General features: G+C 39.8%; 1 protein-coding gene and 1 long non-coding RNA gene across 2 annotated transcripts; both read right to left on the bottom strand.

Annotated features, from left to right (window-relative positions):
- Window positions 1-1,707: 1,707 nt before the first annotated feature.
- Window positions 1,708-8,456, bottom strand: LOC138006916 (matrix metalloproteinase-14-like). The gene is made up of 4 exons (XM_068853548.1): window positions 8,249-8,456; window positions 7,781-8,174; window positions 4,170-4,472; window positions 1,708-2,875 (listed from the first exon to the last, which is right to left on the bottom strand). The coding sequence occupies exons 1-4, from the start codon at window positions 8,363-8,365 to the stop codon at window positions 2,250-2,252; spliced, it is 1,440 nt and encodes a 479-aa protein (XP_068709649.1). The 5' UTR covers window positions 8,366-8,456; the 3' UTR covers window positions 1,708-2,249.
- A 14,163-nt stretch (window positions 8,457-22,619) lies between these two features.
- Window positions 22,620-24,825, bottom strand: LOC138007746 (uncharacterized). The gene is made up of 3 exons (XR_011124105.1): window positions 24,812-24,825; window positions 22,983-23,159; window positions 22,620-22,788 (listed from the first exon to the last, which is right to left on the bottom strand). It is a non-coding gene; the product is annotated as an uncharacterized lncRNA (long non-coding RNA).
- Between the last annotated feature and the right edge of the window lie 1,789 nt (window positions 24,826-26,614).

Here is a 26,614-nt window from a genome sequence, read left to right as displayed (position 1 = left end):
ATCCTCCGACATGTGTTTAATGGGGGGTGGATGCGTTTGTAAGAGTTAGTTCCTCCATATGCCCGGTCTGGCCGGTCCCAGTTCTGTCAAATGGAAAGCGCCCTAATGTTGTTAGCGCGCTCAAATAGCACTGTCTACGGTGATGACATGCTGTTTTGGAAACGTTCAGTAGTTTTAATTTCTGGTGTGCACAGTGGTTAACAGGATAATTTGCTTTCAGGAGAGGCCTCCTGACGTTTCGTTTACGAGAAACAACGACATAGCAGAGGTCAAAAGAATCAAATATAAATTCAATTTGATGTCTTAGTCACATGCTGCCTTTCTCTTCCAAACCTTATTTTTGGTTGCTTTGCATTGGACGGCAAAAGCTTGTATTCCACTTATAAAGAAACTGAGCTTAAAACTTCCAACGGGAAACTTCAGGCTGGTTTTTGTCATAAAACCAAAAAACTCTCTTTTTCTAATGTTCTCTCTGTTGTAAAAAGCCAACAGGATACAATAGTAAGCAAAAATAACCCTTTTCTTTTCTTTGAGTTTTGGCAAAATGCAAATGTCGGTCTGACATTTGCGATAAATGCGCTGCTAAATGATATCTCTAAAGAACAGAAAACTTGGTAAGCGAAGCAAATCTTTTGTGATGTTCCTGCCTAATGAAGAGTGACACTTATATTTTTTACTGTCTAGCACGGTGCAGGAGCCCATGACTAGGAGCACTCCCTGTGCAGTATACCCTTGAGTCAACCTTTGCGCGTATCTTTCTATTTTTAGAACTAATCCTTCAGCAAGAAACTCACATTTACAACAATTTACATCAATTTGCATACATTGTTTTTGCTATTTTTGTCTTTGTTCCACAATAATTTTATTCTGATTGGCCATTCTAAACAGTGTGTGCAGAGCCGAAGAACTCGTGGCGTTCTAAAAAATAGAACGATACGGGCAAAGGTTGACCTCATAGGGCAAGGTCCTACTCATGGGCTCTTGCTAGCACCAGACGATTTACCCGTAAAGAGGGGCCCCCTCGGGCTGGAAAGGGTTAAAGTGCTGGCCCATTATGAACATTTCTTATTTCGGAAAAGTCAAATTTCAGCCCCATAAAACGTGTATTCTACGTTAACCGGTTGTTATTCCCCATGAGTTGCGTAAAGCTCACAAAATTGGCAGTCCCGTTTTCCACGGTCGAGCTGGTATGAGGCAGAGCCTATTCCTGAGATGACGTTACAAACTGATTTGCATTGCAAAAAGTCTCTCAAAACTGGAATGCAAAACAATTTGTGACTCTTCTCAAGGATAGAAACATTTCGCCTATCAGACAAGCGACTGCCAATTTTGTAAGCTTTAAGGCAACTGGTCGGCCTATTTACACATGTATCGCAACCAGCTGAAGTAAAATACATGTTCTATCAGGGTTGAAACCTGAATTTTCCAGAATAAAAACTTACTTTAAAACAGGTTGTTCGCAACTAAACCCTAGGGACACATAACAATGGTTTGATGAATAAATACGGAATTTTTGAATCTTACAAAGAATATATGGGATCAATAGCGCCCTTGCAACCCAGAAAATCTATCAGTTTTGATGGCTAATAAAGTAGCTCGTTATCACAGCTAGGTCTAAACTGCTTAAATTGGGTATAGAGCTAAGATTTAACAAGTTTTTTGTAAACCTTTTGAAGTCAATTAGTAAATAGCATGATACTTTTTTGACTAACCTCGTACGTTAATGAAATAAAAATGTTAACAATGACGTCAGTAAAGGATCCCATAATAAGTGGAGCTAATGGAAAAACCTTAAATAATAATGACCACAAACAGGTTTTCTGAGCCCGCGAGACTGAGCACCCCCAGCAAAACTAGTGTTTTAACGAAAACCGGTGATCAGACACCTGGTCCTGGTCATTGCTGTCTAAGGTCTTCCGAGCTAATGCATGGTTTTCACGTTACCTCATCGCCGCCATGTTGGTGGACGAAAACTAGAAGACCTCTCATTAGCTTCTTTTGTTCGTCCACCAGCAATTGTACATTGCAGCATCGTTATGCGCCTCTAGTGATTGGTTGCAAATCACCCCAAACAGAACATAACGTTGATGATTGACATAGTTGGTCTTACCTTGTTCGGAAAAAAAATTCCTTTCCTCAAACTCTCACCGTGGCAGAATGACATTGAAAAAGGCTACCGAGAAGGTTTCAATGAATTTCTTTTGAACGAAATGATAGAGTTCTTTAAATTACTGTGCAACCCCATGGATCTAAGGAACGCAGATAGTCTGAAAACCATGATACTGATCATTGATTGAATACGCTGCCGAAAATACAGGGGGACTTAGTGAAGTTGTCTTCCAGAATTTATTACCGCTAAATAAGTACACTTGATGGTCCCCGCCTGGGGTTGTCCACTTAAAAGCAGTGTCAATTCGTTGTAAATTTCTCGGAAGGTTCGGAAACTCATTTGCTATGGTGCTGACTCTATCGACTGCGTCTGCACTGCTGTTGTATCTGAACACCTTGGTACCCTTAAAAAAGTAACTAGAGCTATCGTCCCAGTTAGTTGCTGCATCAATTGGAGCCTGGACACCAGGCCAATGCTGTTCAATTCGTAGAGGATAATAGTGCCCTTGAACAGTTTTACTTTGTACGTTGTACTTCCAGTACCAGTGACCCTTAAATATGTAAGTTGCCTTATTTCCGGGCCAAACAAACATTTCATCAATAGGGTAGCCAAGGTTTGGCATGACTTCTGTCACTGGCCGTGGGTATCCGCGCACAGTGTTTCTGTTTCGGTCGTCCAGGGCCCAATAATAGTCTCCAACAACAATGTGAGTCCTGTAATGGCGTGATTCACACATGGAAGATATTTTCGAAGGATTGCATTTTCCTGTGATTCAAGCAAACCGAACACACAGTTAACGCAGTGATAAAGAAAAAAAAAAAGGATAAAAGACGAGCAGTACAACGAGATTGTACAGAATAGACCATTTTACTGTTGTAACTAAGTTACCTGGCCTAAGAATGGAAGCGATGCTGCCGGTGACCCTACTTTGATTATAACCCTTTGTACTTTTTTAATGTTAATGTAGACTGATTAGAATTACAATAACACAATTTGCATGATAAAAAGACCTGAGGTCTGTATCAATACAAGGTAATACCACATCAATAGGTCATTTTGCAGTTGTTTGCTCACTGACCTAGCCTAAAATGTCTAAAAAAATTTACTCTAGCTGATTTATCCTACACTTGAAATCATGCATGAGGAAACCCGTTACCCGGCGCCTCCATCTACCCTTTTAACCCTCTGAGTCAACCCTGACCTGTATCTTTCTATTTTTAGAAGGCACTTCGCAGGGAAGTTTTTCGTGGTTGTTTTCACAATAGCCATCATAAGAGGCCTATGGCCATCCACTGATTACGTCACATGCAGCACACAAAAAACACGAACTTCAAGGTATTTCAAAATATAGAAGTTCTAAAAATAAAAGACACGTAACGGGGTTGACTCGAGGGTACAATACGTATGGAAGCCCCGGATAATGGGCTCCCGAATCACGTGATTACTTCTACTGAATAATATACATGAGAAAATTACTCAGTTCTGATTGGTTAAGAGAAATGTAGTTTTGAATTAACACAGTGCAGAAAATAGGTAATTCAGTGCAAAAAAGGAGATAACACACCAACCATTTTGATTGGTCGATGATCAAACAAACTCACAGATAGCAAATCAAATGCGAGCCCAGGATGACGAGTGTGCTATTTCTGCTTAATTACGACATTGTCACCTCGAAAATTCCTATGTATATGATATCGTAGTTATCACATAATTTTTTCGTGCAATTTGGACTAAATGAGCACTCGCCCTTTGAAAATAATTAATAGTGCTTACTAATTTCAAATTGCAGTTAAAAGTCATGTGATGGATGACCTCTACTAAATGCGGTAGTAACTGCGTCTTTCTTACAGGGGCCGCAGAGAGGGAGGATGTTGTTTTCTCTTAAATCTCTCCCCCTCCAACTCCGCCTGTCCCTGTCTTAGCAGTCAGCAGTGCGGCTTCCTAAAACACATTGAGCTGAAGCCAGGCAGGTTGCAATGTAGTTGTCCAAACCCCCTCGGCTCCTTTAACATTAAGGAGAAATTCGAACAGAAAACAGGTGGAAATGAAAAGCACTTACCGTACAAGCTCTGGATGCCATTGATGTCGTCGTTATGTAAGATAACATTGTTTGTATGGCGGTAAGTGGCATGCATTATGCTGTTTGGAACATGCGAGTGCTTTAAGCCCAAGCTATGACCAATCTCGTGGACTGCTACATAAAAAAACGATATTTTTGGGAAGGGCTTTGAACCATCAATATTCCAGTCTTCATCGACATCAAAGTGTATATCTCCATCGATTCTTCGTGAGCCTGGGAAAAAGGCATGTGCATAGACTCCTCCCCGACCATCAAAGGGCGAGGGACATTGGTTATGCCACCCTAATAAAGAGAAGGGTAGATAATTAGTGGATCCATATCCTTCCGTACTTAATAGACCTTTAAAGAATGTGAACTAAACCCAAACACTCCCTCATGGCACAATTTTGTAAAAGCAATGTAGTGGTCGGTAAACCGACCGAAAATAATCACGTCGCTTCCCGGCTTCTAATAAAATTTCAGTCATTAAAACAACTGAAGAGACATTAGACATTTGGAGGAGTCGTGGTTCAGTGCTTGCGCAGGGTTTAAATCTCACTGACTCTAACTATTAACTTGGATAAATCTTTCTTCAACTCAGCTGCGGTTTTGTAAATAGCCAACTGATGGCCTCTTACGGTACATTTGAGTTTTTGAAAGGTCACCTTTCAATTGAATTTCTTCTTTAAGTTTGTTTAACTGGACTCCCTTTGAAGTAGCTAAGCGCTTTTGTAGCATTCCTTTCACATATTTGCAACATTTTCTAGGGGAAATAGGTGCTGAATTGCGGAAAATTGAAAAGTAAAAATAACTGCAACATTTATACTTAAATATAAATATGTTGCTGGTAAAATTAAATCCGTTCTCAGGTTGAATCCGTTTTTACCTAGATTAAATTGGTGATCCTCATTTTTCCTAGGTTGAATATGGGTGTCTTTCGTAGACGCGGCCAATATGCCTTCCTTCAATTGGAATATTGGCCGTTTTTATGCTAGAGACGTTAAAGTCGTCTGAGACGTTAAAGTCGTCTCGCGTCGTCGAGACGACTTTAACGTCAGCCACTCTAGTATAAAAACGGGACGCCCTTACTGGGACGCATTTAGCCCTTACTCGTCCACAGACGACTGGCACGAGTTAGCGTTTAATTTTGAAATCGAGGCTTAGCGCTTAAATAACATAGCGGCCAAGGAAAGTTTGAAGGAGTCGCGAGGGAGGAAGTGGAGTGAAGTGGGGCTTAAAGTATTTGTATCTGTTCTCGCAGACTACCGAAATGAATTTGCATTGACTTTAGAGACTCTGGCACTGAAAAAGTCAGCCAATCTTCATATTTTAACTTAAGAAGTTGTAATTCCGTCATGTTTATTTTGTTTGTATACTCGCGCGCTTCAAGTTTATTTGGCGCCGAGTTTCCTCGTCTCCAGTGTCTTTCGAGGATAGAACCCAGTCTTTTTTCACAAAAAGTTTTTTTTTTCTGTTAGGTCGTCTACTTTTGTGCGTCCCGTTTTTACACCAGACGGCTTTAACATCTCAAAAGTTAAATGCGTCTTGACGACTTTAACGTCTCTAGCATAAAAACGGCCATTCATATTTGACGAATGCCTGACTATTGATCACCTTAGTTCAATCTGACAGCTTTTCCTATTTGTATTTCACGAAGCTGTGATAAAGTTGAGTTAAAAGAAGTGTCAATGTAAGTCTGAAAAAATATTGGAACAAATAGTGCTAAGCCGAGTCAATTTTATTTGTATTAAAGCATCAGCTAGCATCTGCCTTACGGTTTTAGCTTTGAATTCTTTTGTATGTAGATGAAGAAGCAAGTGAACTACGAAAAGTGTAATATTATTCACCCACTCTAAAGTTTTTGCAAACTCTCAATTTATCTACCGCCGCAAAAGATGCGTGAAGCAACTGCCTTTTTGAAATTCCAACTTCCACGCTTTTTGCCCCATCTTTTTTCAAACGATATCCTATTTACAGGCACTTTTTTTTTCGTTGTCAAAGTTCCTTATGCTTAGTTATTTGACATCATCGTAAGTCTTAACAACATGGATTTAACAAACGCATACATTCTCGGGAGTTAGAGGCATTCTCGTTCCCAGGGTCTCAACAACAAAGAGACCCTGGGAACGTGGGTGCGTTTAGGGGGAGGGTGATGGGCGAAAAGAGACTCGGAAGTCGGCCGATTTCCAAACCTTAAGGGGAGAATCTATCTACCAAAGCGTTGATATGGACCTATTCAAATAGTCATTTCTCGAGTCCCATCAACTCCACAGTTGTCCTTTTTTGCGAAGTGTGTCCTATTTATACATTTCTTTTTCTGGTTCGAATAACAACCATATTTGGTAAATCACGTGACCATGATAGAAAATGCCTAAAACTCAGCGAGTTAACTATGCTTTTCGCAAATGTTTAACGCAACAGTATGAGAACTTATTAACACACATTCTCTGGGCTGTAGCGTGGATTTAAAATATACATATTTCTCAAAAGATTATGACATCAAAAAGCCCTCCTTTGATACTCGTCGTCTTCGAAATAGAAATTCCATGCTACAACCGCCTCTTCCTTTCCTTTCCTGAGAGTTCTTACACGTTTTCCTCTGAAATGCACGGCAGAGAACTGGGACTAGTTACACATGCACCTTCTGATTGACGTGATGTCAGATTCCCATTAAAAAGGTTACTTCACAGAAACCATCCACGCAACCTTTTTGTGGGGCTTTTGAAAATACGCGTGAAATCAACTACAATTGCCCTCGGGCCCACGCGATTACTTGAACTAATTGCAGCACTTTATATTCATAATAAATGAAATGGAGACAGTTGCTTCTTTTAGAGTAAAACGGTTTCCTAAAGGAATGCTTTCTTGATTGGCACATTAATTTTTTGCTGACGAAATTAAGCAAGGCAAAAAATAAGGAAACGGAAAGGCGCCAATTCAAACGTATTTATTTATATGTTTTTTTATACACTTAAAAACTCTTGGTTCGTGACATGAAAACAACTAAGATGCTTTGATTGTGGGCCACCCATGTAGAACAGGGAATGACCCGAAAAAAGGAAATGCGGTCATAAACTTTATAATATTAACAATAAACGATACTGATGAGAGGCGGCAATATAGTGTCATGTATTTAAAGCATGTAACTTGTTTCTTTCCTGGCCAAAACTCAGCAGGCAGCTAAAGAGGTAACGTGATTCGGAACCCAATCTTTCGAAACCATTTGGCCTGCAGATGACCTCTTGCAATTCTTGGCAGAATAATTTTATAGAGTAGTTAAACAACCAGCCACCAATAGTGTCCACGTTACTGGTTTGCCAGAAGATTCTGGTAGATTATAGTTTACAAACCCTTGAGTGAGAAATTGCGAATGACGCCTGATTGTCGTCAATCGTGACTCAGAATCTTACGAATACAAAGGTAAATGATAATTTTATTTTTTGTGTTTGCAAGAAATCCCTACACCAAAGCTCTCACCTTTTAGCAATGATCCTCACGAAAATTAAAATTATATTACCACGTAAACGGCCCAAATAAAAAGGATAACTGGTTTCAGCGGGTGTTCATGAAAGAACTAATTAGACATTGATCAAAAATCGTATTCTACTCACAGCTGCCAAAAGTGATTTCTATGTCAGCAATTACTGGTGGGTCTTGGTATCGGAACTGCAACGGACAAACTTCTGACCACATTTGAAACGCCTTAGCCATTGTTTCTTTGACTTGAGTGTGAGTAAGCGGAGGTGTCCACCATGTAAAGTTCGGCACGTACCATGTTACAACAGGATGATACCACGACGGACCAGTGGCATAACGACGGAAACGCAGTTTTGGCCTGAAATTAAGTTTTATTTTTGGAGCGCCGGGAAAGTCTGATCTTTCAGTGGCGCACATTTTCCGGTTTTGCACGACCTCAAAATGAGACACCTTGTCTTTTGATTCAATTCTTTCACTTGGTGAGGAGTTATCCGGTGAGCTTTGAGGCTGGGAAATGCGAGAATGTTCCTGTAAACCGGAAAGACACATTGGAGCTCATATCAATAATGAAACCAAATACGCATTACCACAACAGTACTTACGCTAGGTTCATTCGCTCGTATCACACGAGGTTGTCCTGAGAAGCTAATGGACTTCGTGTCAGATCCGCTAAACAGCATGGTGAGTGTAAAGGCCACTTGATAAATAGCTAATTCCATGTTCTAGTGTGGTCGCCCGTTACACACCGTTCAGTGTCTTCAGTAGTAATCAGGGTCGTTAGTGGTCACTAGAAATACAATCTAGTCTACCTCTTCTATTATTACTATATGAATGAATGAATGAATGAAAGGACGATACGAACGCTTATTAATAGTGTTTCAAAGTCAAATCTGATTGGTTGGAAATGTTGTGGAATTTGAGAAGAGGGAGTCACCTTATGGTAAGCAGATGCATGTTCAGTCGGTGTCTTCCCTCGTGGCCGATAGATTGCCGCCAAAATAAAACAAAAAAACAATGGAATTTTCAGTGTACCAAGTAACGCGAAACTAATTTATGGAACTAGTGGAATGCTGCTGCAGTGTAGAAATAATTTTACAAGCGTTTGCTGAGATAGACCACCCACTCAGCTTACAATGAAAAGCATACTTTTCGTCTCCGTATATCTTCCCCATAGGCATGTCCCCCGTGTTTTATCCCAGCAAACTCATTTTACTGTCGGGATTCTAGTTGGTAATAAGCTAGTATTTCAAACTAAAAGAACCGTTGGGCGAATTAAGCTTTGAGGAACTAACAAAAATTAATAATAATAATAATAATAACAATAATAATAATAATAATAATCTAAACGCAAAAGCTAGAAAAAAACGCTTCACAAATTCGGATTATACGACAAGATTAGTAAGGTTGCTCGATTTTAAGCCTTTTCGATAGCCCGGCCCCCATTACTGGAAAGAGGAAACTATACACTTGTAGGCATCGGTCAGACGGGAAAAAATCGCTTTTTGCTTTTTTTTGCGAACGACTTCAAACCCTCAAGGAGAAGGTATCCCCTTGCAGACCTTCGCATGCATACAGCTGCACCCCTTTGGCGGCCGTCTTAAAAATGGGTCCATTATTAGCTTATAACGACCCCTTGAACAGCTTCTGGTGCCTTAATATATAGACTTTCCATAAAAGCCAGCGGCAGGTAGAATGGGAAATAAAATCAAATAAAGACCATAACTGCAGTTCAACTTTCATGAGCGTGAATAAGTCTGCAACTGACGGCGGTAAAAGGAATTTTTTTTTTGTAAGAGAGATCGCAATCCAATCAAATCGGTTTGATTAAAACCCTTCAGCCTAAAATTGCGATAGTAAGTGAACAGGACCCGTCTGATTGTTAATTATCAGAACACCCTGTGAATTAAATGAAACTTTCCAGTGGCATCCGTGGCCATTGCCTTCAAGTTCACGAGGAAAGACTAAACTTTGAACCCTATTTCATTCTGAGGATATGATATGATTTTTTAAATACAAAGTGACTGTGTTTTGGTATGGGTTAAATCAATACTGGCTATTTTAGGTTTGTGACCCTCCAAGCGGTAACAACCGAATGGAATGTTATTACTTTCCTTCCTTATCTACACAAAATGAAAACAAATGATTGATTTAGTTTTCAAGGTCAGAAATGCGAGTTACAACAGTAAGGACATATATTTAAACTGAGGAAATGAAGCAATTTGAGATTGGAGGTCTTCGCATATATGAAAGCCACTTTAGCATTAGCACAAGAAAGGCCGAAAAACTTCTGCTACCGGTACGTAACTCAGTCCAACAACGGAGCTATAGACCCAACAGGGAGCTGCCCAAACTCGCTGGAAGATTCTCCTTATGCGGAGACTCTCTTTATTAAAAAAAAGTAACAATATTTAAATTGAACAAGACAAATTGAACATTCCTCACCCGATCACATTCCTAATTATGTGTGGCATGTTTCTCTGATATAGGCCCCCATTCATACACCTGTTAAAGGGGCAATCCTTAACAACAGGAAAAGCAAAGGAGGGGATTGATGATAATGTTGTGAAAAATGATAAGGCGATAAAGGAAATGCAAGACTTTCCGACATAATTATTCCTAGTAGGAAAGGATATACAGTTTTCATGTTTTTCAACGGAAGACAGTGTCGCAAAAACAATTTCAACAATGTTTAAATAGTCGTAAACTTCCACACGGGTCGCTGCTGTGACGTAATTCTGCGGTTTCTTGCGAATGGTTCGCATATAACTTGTGGTAAGAAACAGTACGTTGCCTTTTTGAACACTCTATACCCTCTTTTTTTATCAAAGAAAGAAGGAGACGCGCTCATGAAAGCCCTGTCTCATTTAAGTTTGTTCTTAGATCTTTGCCGACCTTATGTAACCGTAGAAGAACAAAGTCCGATTGAAGCGAGAATAGCGCAAAGTATCCAAAACCGCCGGATTGCTAAAAAACCACACGGCGTATCATTTGCACCTCATTAAGCTGTTACGCAATTAACACACTACCGAACTTATTAACGTCAGACTCTTGATAACCTTCGACTCAAGATTCTTGAAAAGCCCTCGAGTAGTAGCAGTAGATTTAGATAATTCCTGTCAGGAAGTAACCCATTTAATCCCTGGATAGGGGCAGAGAAATTATGCTTGGTTTCGGAAACTCTCTCTGAAGTAATATAAAGATTTCGTTCGGATTATAGCTATGGCCAGAAGAGCTGTTTTTATACCCTTGAAAACCACCATGCCAAAAGAAGCAAATTGTAATACGCCTCGAATAAAAAAAATGATTTTCTTTTCTTTTTTTAGTTTCAACAAAAAGAAGTCTTTCGGTTAGGGTGGAACCAGAGCTAGTCCCTAATCTTCCATCAGTTGAACAGTACAACCCATTATGCCTGAAAACATCCACTGCAGCTGGGTTTGTCTTAATTTAACCTAAAACGTTTATTTTCACAAGGGTCGTACGTCGTCGAATTGAGGGAAAAAAAACAGTAACATGACCCATAAGGCATAAGGGCTGGTTCACACATACTACACAAGACAAGCAACATAATTTTCGAACGCTAGCAGTGTTTATGCTTGTGCTAGCACTTACGCCAGCACTGGAAGCCCTCGAAATTAATGGCAGTATCCCAGGGAGTCCAGATTGAACTTGTCTCTTGCCTGCAGGTTGCGTGGAATTACTTAAATGTAAATCCCTGGATTACGATTATCTGACGACAAGTGAACATAATACATCCGGGCCGTAGGAAAAACTCGCGACATGACTGCAATGTTTACAAACATTTTTGAATTACGCAACTTGAACAACTGCACAGAAACCAAAAAGAGAGCCGCTAATCTTTCTATCCGAATGTTTAGAGCTCTTTCATGTGGTTAAAGTCAAAAACGTTACCGAATCAAAGCTTTCGAGTCGCGTGTGAATTCAAAAGCGTTGATTGAATAATTTACCGTAAGAGCTCTGCGAGGTCTCTGCGAGCGGAACGTTCAATTAGAAATTTCTTGGGACAGGGGTGTAGTCGATGAAGGGTTTCATGGGTTTTGGATCTTCCCAGTTAAGGAACTCTATACATATTTTTCCGACCAAAAAAGAATAAAATATCAGGAATTCAATTAGTCTATCTTTATGACTTTTCATTTCCATTATCTTTTTCATGACTTTCCCATATTTCTACTTTTAGCTTCTTCTTTTTTTTTACCCTACGGGAAAGAGAATTCGCTCGATTGTATTTTCAGAACATTAATCTCTTCCCACCCCCTAGGAAAATGTCAGTTTGCCTCGTTAGCTTAATTAAAATCGGAAGGGGCTGCATGCTCGGTGGGGTCTGTGCTTTGCATAGTCACGTTTTTTTCGTTCACGAGTTTTCGGTGCACATACATGCTATCATTATAGTTGTATTTTAAAAGGCCATACAGTGACAGCCAATGGCTAATGGGGATCTTTACAAGGGAAACCAAAAGTACATAAAATCATGGCAATAAGACAACGCAGTGATATAACGGGGATCATGAATGTGAACAGGTTCTCTGCAGACATGTCAAAGAACGGTCTCTTTCGTGTCGCTATTCGAACTATTTCGAGAGCGATTTCTAATGCGCTTACCCGGCGACGAAAAAGAGATACTTTCCAACCATGGAGTTACCGCCTCTCGCTTGCTTCACTTTGCAAACTGAGAAATTTTCGGAGGTGCTTCAAGAAACAGAGAGTGCACACTGTTAAACGGGTCCAATACAGTAAACACCTGCATATAAGACCAAAAAATTTAAGAAATAGTTAGGCTAAAAATTTGTTTTCAATCCCCCTTACATAAGAAGCAGGTCAGCTTAAAAAATTAAACAAGTTCGTATTTGAGAAAATGGCCTCGAAATATCAGGCGACTTCCAGTTTAAAAACTACAAAGATCTTGTTCAAAACTTAAATTTCATGGTTATGAGATAAAGGCCTCAGTGTCCTCATCAGAGGAAATCAGTCATACCACATCGTAGAGTAGATATCGTTTGTGGAAATGAGAATCAATTTAAGAGCCTAGATAGCCTAAAACTACTGTAAATACCATTTTTATAGGACCTTATTAGCCTAACTTGGAAAACTCTAGGTTCTTATATGCTGGTGTTTACTGTATTGTGGGTGCTTCTGGTCAGGCTCCGGGCCTGTGACATGTTGTAGGTCGATCGGACTTGTGTTGCACCACTTGAGTAAAAATTCTAATAGTTGAACTTCCTAAAACTTGCTTTAATGTTACAAGTATAGTACATTTCGGGCTCTCGAGAGAGTCTTCAAAAGTACCGTGAATGGCTTTGCGACGTGTTCTCCACCACACGTTTGGGGCATTTTTTTTTTCACAGGTGCCAGTTGTTATGGTATAACAACATTCTTGTCGATTCTGACGATTATCACAATATTTTAATGGAACATTTCAGAAGTAGAGCTACAGAATTCCGACGAATTGCTTTTTTCCTAAGCTTTCCGATTGGCATTGCAAACGTCACCACTTAGATGAGATTGCTTAAAAGTGATTCCAAGCGTATTTGTTCGGAGCAGTGAAACTACATGATCAGATCCATAGCGGTCTTTTTGAAGCGCGCACTTTGCTCTGTCTACGAATAGCAAAGCATAAAGAAATAAAGAAGTTTACGCCGTTGTCAAATTGGACTTTGTGCTCCCAGGGTTACATAAGACTGGCAAAATCATCAATATACAAGAGGTTAAAAAGGGGGTGCATGAAAAAAATAATAATTGCCGTCTGTTAACATTACTGAAAGAAGTAGGGTAGCCGCGCACCTCAACTCAGTGTTAGTTCTATTGCAAATTGAGCTCCTTTATTGAGAACAGAGAAGTGTAGGGATCTCAAATTGGCGAATATTACATGCCTCTGACCTGACGAATCAACTTGTGGTTACTGTTTATAAACAAAAGCTATTTAAAGGATCGTACACTACTACAATGTTGCCTAACATTCAACCACGCGTGTGGGATTGAACAGAGACACTCATTACGTTTTGTTTCCGTTTTAAAACACGAAATTCGTTTATCTAAACCTGCGAAGACTAGATTCCTGTACTTCCTTTATCACCTTATCATTTTTCACAACATCACTCTCTTTAATAAGGCTCTCTCAACAGGTGTATGTCTGGCGATGGCGGCATTCCCCAAAGAAATCCACTTTAGCCGAAACATTTTCCAGTGGCTTACGAATTAGCTTAATTAACCCTCAGGAATTTGATCAGGTGATTGATCAGCGAACTTTCCTCGTGATCAAACACCTGATCAATTGAAAAAAAAAGAGTGCAACCGCTACATACTTTTAAAATATTTTATGGCGACTGGTTAATCTTAATCACGAATAAAGGACAGACAGACCACATGATCACGGCAACGGGAACTGATACAAACGTACACCCAGTTTGATTTGATTGTAATAGTAAGCGAATGACCAGACACTTCACGAAGTTTTGCTAGGTTTTCTATACAAAGTTAAAGCTTTGTTGATTTTGAAATAATAGTAAGTAATGTTTCTAGTCTAGCCCGAATGATAATTTGCGTCAGTCCTAATATGCTGGTTTTGTCGCTACTCATCGCAAGCTCTTTGCGGCACCTACCCACTAAGAAATCTAATGAAGGCCTCGTGACCATAGGTGAGAAAGTTGACTCCAATTACAATAAAAGGGGGATTTTTATGTAAGCCCCACTAGGAAGGGAGACAGGTTCAAACAGTCAAAACGTTTCTGGACATCAATCTAGTGTGCAAATTTTTACCACAGCCACACAAATGTAGCTTTAACCTGAGGATATAGTCGGAGATATCAGGTTCCCACTTGCAGGACAAACAGACTAATGCGCCGATCAAATCGAAACTTCAACATCCCTCCCCTCCCTGGGCAAAGCCCGGGCATTTGACTATCTTCCGTGCCCGAGGAGTAAAGAATTTGACCTTTGCCTGCGTGGGGTGGGGAAAATTGAACCGGAACTGCCATGATTTTTTTTTTCGGGCGCCGAAGTCGCTAACAGCTATAAAACACATGTTTGGATGAGATGTAAGTGTTTAAAGGAAGAGATATAGCATTTGCGAGCGATTCGTTTCCAAAAAAGATCTTCAAAAGTTGTCTGCAAAGGAATTTTGGCTGCGTAATTCGTCTTTGTCATACTATAGAGAGAATACAATGTGGTACGTTTTCACACCGTCCATTTCACTGTTAAAGCTCTGAATGCTGTAAGTTTCTGTTAGAGGTAATTAACCGACACTGAACTATGAAAATATATGCAGTCGTAAACACTCTATGCTCTGTTGTTGATAAGTATACAGTTCCTTTGCCTTGTTTCGGGGTTAGAGCAGCTTATACTTGCGTATTGACATTGTCCGACTTAATTAATTCAATTTTCAAGTCACTTTTAATAGTTTCAATATTAAAATTGTGTTTTTGTAGTAGCTCAAGTCTGGTAAAAACGGCATCATCATATAAAGGGTCACGAAACGTGTGTGAGCATGTTTATACACAAGCTCTATTTAGACCACAGGAGCCGACGACGATTGTCCTTTAATAGGGTATGACAGACAAATCCGACGATAAGAGTAGGGCATTTAAACACCATTTTGGCCCGAGGGGGCGGGAATTGGAACGATCTAATCTTCAAAAGTTCGATCGAATGCCCGGGCTTTGCCATGGGGAGGGGGAAGGATGTTGAAGTTTCGAGTTGATTGGCGAATAAAGAATAGCTTTTTATACAGTAGCTGTGTACTGTCGCTTTTTATTTGATGTTTTCAAGGATCACTTTTCAGTACACTCTTATTATTTTGAATTAATTCCAATCCAAAAGCTTCAATAAAGTGTTTATCTATCAAGAACTATGAATATTTCTCTGGATGGGAAAAAGCCTAACCACAAATTTTAACCTGAGCAAATGTTTCTTTTCGCATTGCGAATTGAGTACTACTTTGCGAAACGAAGTGTAACTGGAAAATCCATACTTTGCCAAATGGGAAATGTGTACTTTTAAAAGTGGGAAATCTGAACTCTGTATTAAATTTATCGCCAGTGAAACTGAAACCTTCGCAAAAAATATCCAAGAGCTTCTACTGCGTCATACGATGATTTTTACAGGAGATGAAGTTTAACCGGAAATGCCAAGCAAAGGATAAATTTGCCAAATATTTCATTTTGTACTTTAAGAGTTCTTTCTTTTCTGATTCTTTTTAGCATAAATATGGTAAAAATACCGCAAAATAGTGACCACTGTTGTCAAATTAAACAATGATTTGTTCAAATAAGGGTATTACAATCGACGTAGAGGTTTGAAGGCCGAGTGCTTTATCCGTCGTGAATAAAACCAGTTTCCGGGAACAGGGAGACCTGTTGCTTCAAATCGGCCCAGGGTTCCTTTAGAGTCGAGAGCTCCTTAATGTGCTCTTGTTAAATTAATCCACAAAAGGAACTGTCGGTAATTACCGTTTTGCATTTCTGGGTAAATTTCTAAAATCCTGCTTGAGCCTTTTTCAGAATCTACTCAATCAGGAATCAACTCATCGGAGGCTAGAGTCGAATTGATCGTCCTTTGGTAACGGAAATAAGATAAATGGCTTTGACTAAAGTATGCCTTTGTTTATCCGGTAGTGGAAAATACGTCAGCTTCGTCAAACATGGAGATCCACCAAAGCAGGCAGAAAGACGTTTGCGGTTGAGTTTACCTGCTGAATTTTCTCAAGTTCTCGGCAGCTTTTGCGTTATTACTTATAACATCGATTTTAGCCGCTCTCTTTCTCTTGTACCCTTGACTCCTTCTCGAACTGACTGATTAGTCAAGTTCAAAAATTTGGTTTTATCAACGGAGTTGATAATGTAAATTGGCCACCGTACAGAGATTCTAAAAGTTTCAACTGCGTTGATAAAACCAAATTTTTGTATACTACTTCCCCACCGACGCAGCACCACAGTTTCTTTAGAAACTACCCCTTCATTAGTCAAGATCAGTTGCGGTTAGCTCGCTTTGTTATGACTGTGGTTTCCCGTCCACTGAGAAGGATTTCCTCTACATATATTTCTTTACTGAGAATTGAGATAACGGCTCAGTTACGTTGATTATTGAGAATTTACTTAATGAACTAAACTCAGTGTACAATTCGAGTGAGACACGAAAGCCACGACTGAGTTTAAATAAAAAGGACGGTTTCTACTCGCAACGTTTTCCGTCAAATCAGGGAACCCAAGAGATAAAGGGGTTACTTTCCAAAAAAAAAAAAACTGTGGTATTCCGTCTGTGGGAAGTGAAATAAGCCAAATTTGGTCTCACCAAACAAGTTCACATCAGAAAAATTCTTGTGCCGACGTTTCAAGCGTTAGCCCTTCGAGCGTTTGCTAGGAGGCGGTTCTGTGATTAGCGCGTTTTTTTCCCTTGATACATGCTTTTTGTATAAGTATTTTGGTTTGTCGCAATTAAATTGTTAATGTTCGTGCTTAGGGTGATCGATTGTTCCTGAGAGCTGAAAGAAAATCTGCGAAGAGCTCGGCCCAACGTACTTCAGGGGCACCCAATGTCAAATTTCGAAAAATATCTGTTCGGAAGACGATTTGAGATCTAGAATTTTCGGAACATTTGTTGTAAAATTCCTTGCTTGCCTGCCTGTCCTAGGATTTTCGAACATCTAAAACATTGTATAATTGCCCATTTTTAACGGATTTTTGCCCTAAAAAGGTCACCTATAATTTTCGGGAGCCTTTTTTCTGGCTGAAATTTTCGAATAGGTAAGTTTTGATCCCTATAAGTTTCGGATCACTACACATTCAGCTAGGAAATCCGAACAAATGAAAAATATATAAGGGATAAAAATATTCCTATATCTACCGTTAAATACTAAAATACGTTTAACAATGCTATGTTTGAGTGGTTTTGAACTATATTCTCGTTGGGTGCCCCTGGTACTTGAAATGGCAGCAAATACGACGATTGTTACATCCAAGAGCGCTGTTTCGAAGCGACTTGGACAATAACTAGTATCTTTTCTCGAAATAAACCCACATATAATTTACTTCCTTTTGGGTACCAACTTGAAAACGGTTAAAAAAAATCAGCAAGATCATGCACTTGTACTTGCAAAAACTAAAACATTAACAGACTTGGTCGATGGTTGTCATCATCATGATAACCCCTTGCGGTGACATTTCCGTCCTTGCCTTACGAATTCAGACATAATCACACACGCAGTTTTGCTAAATTTTTAGATTGTGGTCGTTAATGAATTTCAGGTAAGTTTCCCAGCTTTCAGGGTGACTTTTGAGCACAGTCTTGATCACTCACTGGCATGAAGAAAACCTCTCATTCAGGGTGGCAAAAGGCGATCATCTGAATTACACGGCATGACCACCAACCAAAGTACTCGGCCATCTATTATGCGCGACGCGAGCTTGGTTAGTCATCGTGTACTTTTGTCGGTATGCAAATTTTATGTTCCCGTAATAAGTTAACAGTCTACAGTGATTATCCATACCCCAAGAATACTTTTGTGAAGAAATATCTTTATATTGTGTAACATTCCTTCCCCAACATATGCCAATCGATCTGACACACGGTAAACTGCCTCCCAAAATAACAGTTTATAATCACAAACAGAACCCCAGTTAACACTGTGTGCTTAATTGAAAGAAACAGAAGCAGAATGAAATGCAAATGAAATTTCTTTTGTCCATTTTATTCATGCACGGTCTTGTTATATGTGCTCGCCTTTTACGGGACCTATCTTGTGAAATCATATGCATCCTACCTATATCAGTTCGAATTCGCCGCGTAGAATCATCAAGATAGTAAAGAACCTTAAAAGAATGTATGAACGGTCATGTTTTAGCCAATTTCTTCCTCGGAGTAATTCATCTTTTTGCCCTCTGAGCGGAAACGAGAGAAGGGAAAAAGGCTAATTACTTAAGACGATCGCGCGCCCCTTCGCCAAAACAAAATGCGCGGAAGAGGTCCCTTCCTCTCGGATTTTTGTTGTTGGTCCAGAAGAATCTCAGACGTAGGCAAATCAAAGTCGTAATTTATTTGCATGAGAAGTTATAATATTTGGAATTTTGTCAACGGATGTAAAGAGGATGCTTTCACTCGCGTCGTCAACCCGCGATTTAATGCTATCCTCTTCATGCAACGAGAAGAACCACACATATTTATGAGATAGGCTGAACCAAGTATTTTGCTGTTTGTAAGTAACGAGTTCTTCCTTCGTCAGGAAGGGGAAAATATGATAATTCAGTGACAATTTCCGAAAAATTCATCTATATGCGCATCATGCAGGTGACGGCATCGACATCATGGAATATGTTTTACATATTAAACGCACGCACTGCTAACGGTTCTGTCGTGCTAAAAGCCGCATACAAAAAAAAAGGAACATCTAAAAGCAGTTTAAAAACTTATCTCTTTTCCCTTTTCCAATTGGTTGTGCTTCGTGGAAATTGTTTCCCGCGATGGATGCTCTGTACGTATGTCGGTATTTTCCCTGTGCCGTCGGCGAACGGCCTTTCAGCGTTCGAGGCTCACATGCTAACACTTCAGTCAACTTTCCTTTTTATCCTATCTAATCTTGGGAATGTTCTTTCATCGAACCCACGGAAAATGGCTTGTTTTGTGGCTGAAGAAACCCGTGAAGACGCTTCGCCGCAAACTAATCTCTAAGGAGACAGTGAGAAGAGTGTTGAAGTTTTCCGCAGGCAAACAAATATTTTGAGTGTGGTAACATTCTCACACACACCCTCTAGCAGCAGTTTGTGCTAGCTGAGCTAACTTAACAATATGAAATTTGATGTATTTGAATTTCGGAATAGACAGTCATGAAATACATGACCAAGCTCTATCCTGCGGACAGAGCGATCTTAAACCTTCTCCCAGAACCTTCTGCAGAAACCGCTTATTCTCTGTGTTGTGCCTTTATCCAAGATTCTGGATAATTAGATGTTTAGTTTCCGGTTTTTTACAGGTCCTTCCTTCTCTCGTTAGGGGAGAAGGTGTTAGGAAGGCTATGTTCGCAGGATAAGTAAGTTCAAGTCTAGATTTTTACAGGCTTGTCTGCAACTGTTTCGTTGCTTATCTAACCACGCTGATCTCTCTTTCTTTTCATGGCTGTTCCGCAGTTCAAACGTAAGATATTTGCGACATTCTAAACCGGCATTTCACTCACTTATTACCGGATATAAAATTTTGATCAACTCCCAGCTAGTTTCATAACTCAGATGGTGGAGCAACTCGCAAATCGCAATCGCAAGCTCAATGAGATATGTTCCCAGTTAAGCCTGGCCGGTTTTATCAACGGACTTGCGAGTAACCCAGTGTTTAAGTTGCCTATCTAGTCTAACTCCGATTTATGCCTGGTTTCATATCTGAGAGTGCATATGGCATGATGTTCTTAACTGCTTACAAGTTTTAGTCTTCGCCTGTCCATCCCTCGATACTAATCTTTTAGGACAAGAGGATGAGCAATCCAGGTTTTTTCGGTCCTCCCCTTCTCTAAGGTGAGGGGATGTTGTGGTGACCTATGACGTCATAATCATGCGTGCATCGGTATGGTGTTTCATATGGCAACTTAACATTACATAAGATGAGATAACTTAATTAAATTTTCCATAAATGGCTTTTAGAAGACTAATTACGATGACAAAATCCAATAAAATATTAAAATCAAATAATCTATTAAAATCTAAATCTGATGTATTATATTGCTAAAATTAAAATACTCTTACGTAACAACTATTCTGGCGTAATCTTAGAGGAATTCCTTTACCAGTCCCTCTTAAAATTTGCAAGCTAGTGTAGCAGTATTGATAAGAGCGCGTGGAAGAAAATTCCACAAACTTGTTGCGCGGCATTAAAAAAATGCGCTGCCCTGAAGCGGACTTGTAGGCTGGGATATTACAATTATCTTTGTATCTAGTGTTATAGTAATGAAAAATGCACGCGTCTTAAATCTATCACAAAGTTAACTAGGGGCTAACTCCTTAACACATTTGAATGCCAGTGACCGGTTGCTCGTAACCTAGTTAACGCGAACCATTAGTTAAGAGGTATCAAAACCTATAGGTTTCCATGGTATTTAATGCTGATTAGCGCTAACCATTCTTCGAGCAACCCAGGCCAGAACTCCAAGTGTAAATGTTGTGGTTTAATTTTGTTCATGGTTTGAATTTTTTTTTGAACCGGTTCTTTTTTTTTTTTTTCAGACCAGTTTGAATTTTTTAAACTGGTTTTATTTTTATCAACTGTCTAAAAAAGGGTTTTTTTCTAACCCTCATCACTAAGCTGAGCATTTAACCCCAAACACTAAAAATTATTGTTCACATGCAATAAATAATAGCTGCGGTTACACTAGCCATTTTGCCCTTGGGTAAGTTGCTTTTTCCCACGGGGAAGAAATTTTTTATGTGTAACCGATCTGCCCAAAGGAAAATTTCATGTGGGAAATTTCCATGGATACGTCAAAAAGAACAAAAGAATTGCCCATGACAGTTCCAGATGTAAGTCTTGTGGTAAACAAAACCCCAAAGCGGCTCAACCAATCACAAGATTGCCGAACGCAAGGAAAATACATGCTGTGATGAACTGTGTAAACAACTGCAGACGTGGAAATACCCAAGCACGCCTTTTCTGGCCAGCAGCAAGTCGACGTCTAAATTATAAATTGGAGAGTTGCAAGGACTAGAGAAAGCGTAACTGAAGTCGACGTCTTTGTTGCCTTCTTAAAATGAAGCGATGAATCGCTGAACTTAATTGAGGTGGACAGTTTAAGAGAAGCGCCGATCGTGACAATTACCGAAAATAAGCCAAAGAAAAGTTTGTAGTTCAGATGTAGATCTTCGATGTTTATATGCAGATCTTCGATGTTTACTTTTGTTTTTAGATCCTTTAAGTTAATTTTAATGTATTTTGTATTGTAATTAGTTTTTCAAAAACCATTTAGTGGAAAAACTAATAAATCTCATCTTGTCTTATCTTAAAGGTAAGTTTCCCACCAAAACAGGCCAACGCTTACCTTCCCCTTGGGTAATTTACAAGTGTGTAACCGCAAATGGGGAGTCGATCATAACCCAGGGTAAACCCAACCCAAGCCGTAACCCCAAGGTTCCCCATAGGCAAGAGGTCTAGAGTAACCGCACCTATTTTATTATGTACAATCCATCGTAATAATCTTAAAATGACATACTCACATAAAAGTAATTACAGAAAGATATCCAAAAATGTTAAAATGGGCAGTGTTCTAAAAAAATAAACTACTTAAAAAAATTTAAACTGGTTTGGAAAAAAAAAAAGAACTTTTCAAACTAAAAACAAAATTAAACCACAACAGGAGCCCATCTGGAGCGTGCAACATCCATACAGCGTCTGTCAAACGGCGTTTTCACAAGTAGGTTTATTTTTAGACTAGCCCTTCCCGCGAATTAGATCAAAAAACAAAGGCAGTTCCGGTTCGGTGACCCTATGACGTCAGCTTAATTTCTTGTAATTGGTCATCGGGCTCCTGTGGGAGTCTCATTCGCGGGAAATTCAATCTAAAAATATAAATCGGTCTGTGAAAGAGCCGTTACATGAACACAGTAGAGTTGTAGGCTCCGGGTCATGGGTTCCTGACCACAACATATAGTTTAGGTAGCGGCTCATGATCACGGGGAGCTACCTTAACTCTCTTAATACCAGTGTTAGATGATCAAAGGTGTTCCAGTAATGATTCTACCATCAAAATTCTGAACTTTCTGCAGCTTTGAGATACTTTTTTTTGAAGTGTTAGACCACACAGGAGAACAGTAAGTATGACTTGCTAAATACTAAAGCATTTATAACTCTTTCTATTGTTCTGGCATCAAACAGATGCTTTATCCCATTAATCTGACACAAGCTTACCTAGCTATGCACGAAGACACAGTTTGAATGACATGTTCATCATAGCTTAGAGTACAGTCCACCTGCAGGCCGAGGTCCCGAGCAGAAGTAGATGGAGTAAGGCGACCTTCTTTCCGAGTAAGGTGACATGGAAATCAGCAGGTAACCTCCGAAGCATCTGACTTGTGCCCAACACCAGCAGCTTGGTCTTCTCTGAGTTTATCAGAAGACTGTTGTGGCAGCACCAGCTTGCGGTCTTTTGTAACTCCTTGTTGATCTGTTGAGCCATATTACTAGCTTCATTTCGCTACTTTTAATAGTGTTAATAATGAACTTAAGTCTTCTAGCGCTGGGGCACTGATCGGGGACATTGCACATCGAAATTAAAGCAAATTTAAACTCAAATGTAGAGACAAGCAGATGAAGCTCGGCAAGCCTAAATAACATCTTTGGCAATCCACCTAGACCCACCTACGACCACGTGAGCTCCACTAGAGACGTCCTGGACCCCCAGGTCTTCGGCCTCTTGCTGAACCTCGGTTTAAGAGTGCGGTGAAGCCGGTGACTGCCCACCTCCACCACACGAAACGTTTCCATTCCCGAAGGCTGATGTTACATATCCCTGACCACAATTTTTCAACAAAGATCCTGTAGCGATCGGAAAGGGTCGAAACAACAGAGTCAATCCTTTTAATGAGACAGTTTCTTTAAAAAACTGGTTTGAGCCTCTTTAAATCTAAAATTAACTTCACACCTCCTCAGACAGCAAGGACCACTGAGCGAGACGGGCAACGGCTACGATAATGCCATAAAAAAATTTTCAATGGGCAGTTTGAATTTTTGGTACATTTCTTTGCCGTTTTCGTCCTTGACGACCACGTGAAATGACCTGGAGCCTTAGCAACCACAACGGCAATGGCAACGAGAACGTCATCTCAATTGCAAAATATGTATTCGCGCTATTGCCATCACTTTGCGACCATTTCAAGATTTTTCATGCGACAAAGGTGTGGCAGTCCCTTAAGATTGAAACTGGTATAACTGCACTTCATTTGGGGGGGGATGAAAATTTGTTCTCAAGTGTTGATGTTCTTCATAAAACCTCAAATTTGGTCATTTCATGTCGTTGTTTTGCTGACGATGGCAAGAAATGGACAAAAAGAAATTAAAACGCGCATGTAGAGCGTGCAAAGCTATTGTTTTTGTTCACTAAACATGCACGTTTGTGACGTTGTCGTTGCCGTCACTCTCGTCGTCGATAAAGCTCCCTAATTATGTGAACAACGTCGGTATCGCGCAGTGGTGAGAGAGCCCTTCTCCCACCAATGTAACCAGAGTTCGATTCCCAGAAACAAATTTCCCAAACAAAAGCTCTAAAATTCTTTTAGAAATGTCTAAAATTCTCCAAAAGCTCTCTAAAATTCCCGAAAATTCCTATAGATTTCGTTTCTTAAAGTGCGCATTCTGCCATATTTGCTATGAAGCAAAGATCCAGATTCCTTCGCTTCGAAACTACGATGTCAAAACGCTGCTAAGCTGCACTGTAGGACCCCTTTTGGTGAATAACTGCTGATAAGGAATGGATATGAACGGACTGACCCCTATCCTGGTAGGTTGGAATAGAAAAAAACATGTTTTGTCAACGTTTGCCTGTGAAAAGTTTCCAACGTGTCAGGTGAAAGTTCAAATTGCTCTAAAGTTCTCGAAATTGTCAATTTTTTTCTAAAATTCTCTTTAATGTCTAAAATTCCCAAATAAATTCCGGAATTATGTAGCTAAGCCTAACGCCGTACCTGTTTTCCACCATTCACTTCCAAAGTATTTGACCCACGAATTGAAACTTATTCAAAAGACATTGTTGGAATTATATGCCCCAGTTTTAATTACGACGAAGCCCTAACTCGCTTGGATTTAGTATCACTACACGAACACCACCGCAGCTTATGCAATGACTTCTTTATATAACATTGTAAATGATAAGAGTCACAGATTGCATCATTTGTTACCGCCGTTACGTAAAAACGAGAGATCCTTTTTTAGTCATGAACGAACATTTGTTATCCCGAAAGTTAAAACTGAAAGAGCAAAGAGATCTTTCATGATCGCTTCTAGCCTTAATTTCGACAATTAATTTTAAATTATGAATAATTATGAATAGTAATAATGTAATGTATACAGGAATTTTTGAATAGATTTTACCTTTTGTCATTTTCATATATCTATTTTGTATAATACACAATTCAGCCGTAAGGCTGCTGTGTATTACTGTTTAATAAACATCTATCTATCTTTGGCGTTACCTTGAGCATGCTTGGTCTTGAGTAGGGCCCCCAGCCATCGGCCTCGGGCCGTGAGTGAGGACAATGTGCGAGCCAGCCAGCCACGCGACCCAACATGTGAGTCACACAGTTATTGAAAGCTAATCGTTCTAAAATGTTTGTTTAGACTTAAATACTGTTTATCAGCGCTATTTGAAATGGGTGCCTAGACTTAAATGTGAGATTCGCAGGGCTCGAATATTATCCACCCTCTCGGGCCTTAATCAAGAGCCAGAGCACAGTTTTTTTCCAAGCCTATTTTCCTTCCCACGTGGTAAATTAAATAACCTAAATGTCTGAAAAATCATCCAAGGCGGTCATTTCAGAGAAGGATACTAGTTTTTCATCGCGGGAAGTTCATAAGAAATCTCTCTCGAAATACTGCGAATAGCAACACGAAACTTATAATCACCTGTGTCACATTCGAAGAAAGTGCGTTTTAAGAATTGAGTCTTATCTCCGTCCACCTAACTGATCAAAATTTTATTCGTCCTTTAGTTTTGAATGTTTAGAGCAGATTCCATTAGCGATCACGAAAGCACTCAAAAAAGAACCATTTTTCTCAAGCGTAATTCTCAAAGTACGCAAACCCTCCGCAAAAAATGCTAGTACGGTATAATATATCTTCACGGTCGGCCGTTTTCTCACGGGAATCCAAAGAGAACAGGGATTCGATTACCCTAAAGTCCTCGTGAAATTTTGCGACGAACTCTACTGTAATCCCTTCATACACTTGCTATTTAAAAATTAGAAGCAAATACAGAAAGTGCCTTGATTTGTTTGTGTACGGATGATCAGGGTAGGTAACCACACGAGATTTGTAAACATTACAAATGTCTGATCTATGTTGATATCTGCGGCTCGGAAGTCTTATCTCCCGTTGTGGTTAACTGGACCAGCTTTTCAATTAAACGCTATTAAGTTTCCTTCAGCAAGATCCCCATAACCTACATATTTCTTTTTAACGTTTTCCAGGATAATCTCTTTGGCATAAACAGCCACCGGCACAAAGTGAATCTTCAGAATCTTTATTGTTTGAGAATTCGAAGCCTTTTCACGGTTCTTTGATCTCCTTCGCACTCGGGGACAAAATTGTGTTTAAAAGGGCAGTGTCCCCGGGGGGGGGGGGTACTCGATATATCCCTGGATGGGGAGGTGCGGAGCGGCCCCTCATACCCTGACCCTGTTTAAGGACGTTCGCGCTAATTGTTTGTGCGCAACGTTACTGCGCAGGTAACGCGACTGTAATATGTCACGCATTACTTCGAGCATTAGTGAAGTTGAGGTTTAACTCTTGTTCTTAGGCCGTGGACGATAAGTCTTGCACAGCGTTGGATCAGAGAAGATCGTGATCAGTCAAAATTGATTTAAAATATTTATGAAAGTCAAGTAGACTACTGCACGACTGATATTCGCGAGGTTTTATCAGTAGTGCGGTCCACTTGACTTTCATACAAATTTTCAAGCATCGTTAAAATAACACGGCGACAAAAACGCCGAGGAAAAAATTCCAGGCCGGCAAAAGAATGGCACATTTATTTCCGAATCATCATGAAACTTTAAAGAGAAGTGAGCGGGAGGATGGAGAAGCTCTGGAAAAGGTAGCTGATCGAGTAGACTAGTGGCTGAAAGTTTGGAAAACTCGACGACGAACCGTTGCGTAAATTTAATGGGGCTGTTTCTTTTTAATGTTTTTATTACCCTACGAACTTAAGTTCAAAGTGAATGCATGTTTTTAAAGTTCTTTTCCTTTATTTTCGTGAAAATTGAGCAGTATTTTCGTCC

The sequence above is a fragment of the Montipora foliosa genome, chromosome 6 (genome assembly GCF_036669935.1).
Source record: "Montipora foliosa isolate CH-2021 chromosome 6, ASM3666993v2, whole genome shotgun sequence".
In the NCBI taxonomy this organism is placed as follows: domain Eukaryota; kingdom Metazoa; phylum Cnidaria; class Anthozoa; order Scleractinia; family Acroporidae; genus Montipora; species Montipora foliosa.
Note: the sequence above shows the minus strand (reverse complement) of the source record. Positions and strands in the feature narration are given on the sequence as shown.

What these genes read in the sequence shown, in the direction of transcription:
- LOC138006916 (XM_068853548.1), bottom strand. Translation starts at nt 8,365, where the DNA reads ATGGAATTAGCTATTTATCAAGTGGCCTTTACACTCACCATGCTGTTT. An exon ending in TACGAGCGAATGAACCTAGC is followed by an intron (nt 8,175 to 8,248) that starts GTAAGTACTGTT and finishes TCCGGTTTACAG; the next exon opens with GAACATTCTCGCATTTCCCA. An exon ending in TGGCATCCAGAGCTTGTACG is followed by an intron (nt 2,876 to 4,169) that starts GTAAGTGCTTTT and finishes CTTGAATCACAG; the next exon opens with GAAAATGCAATCCTTCGAAA.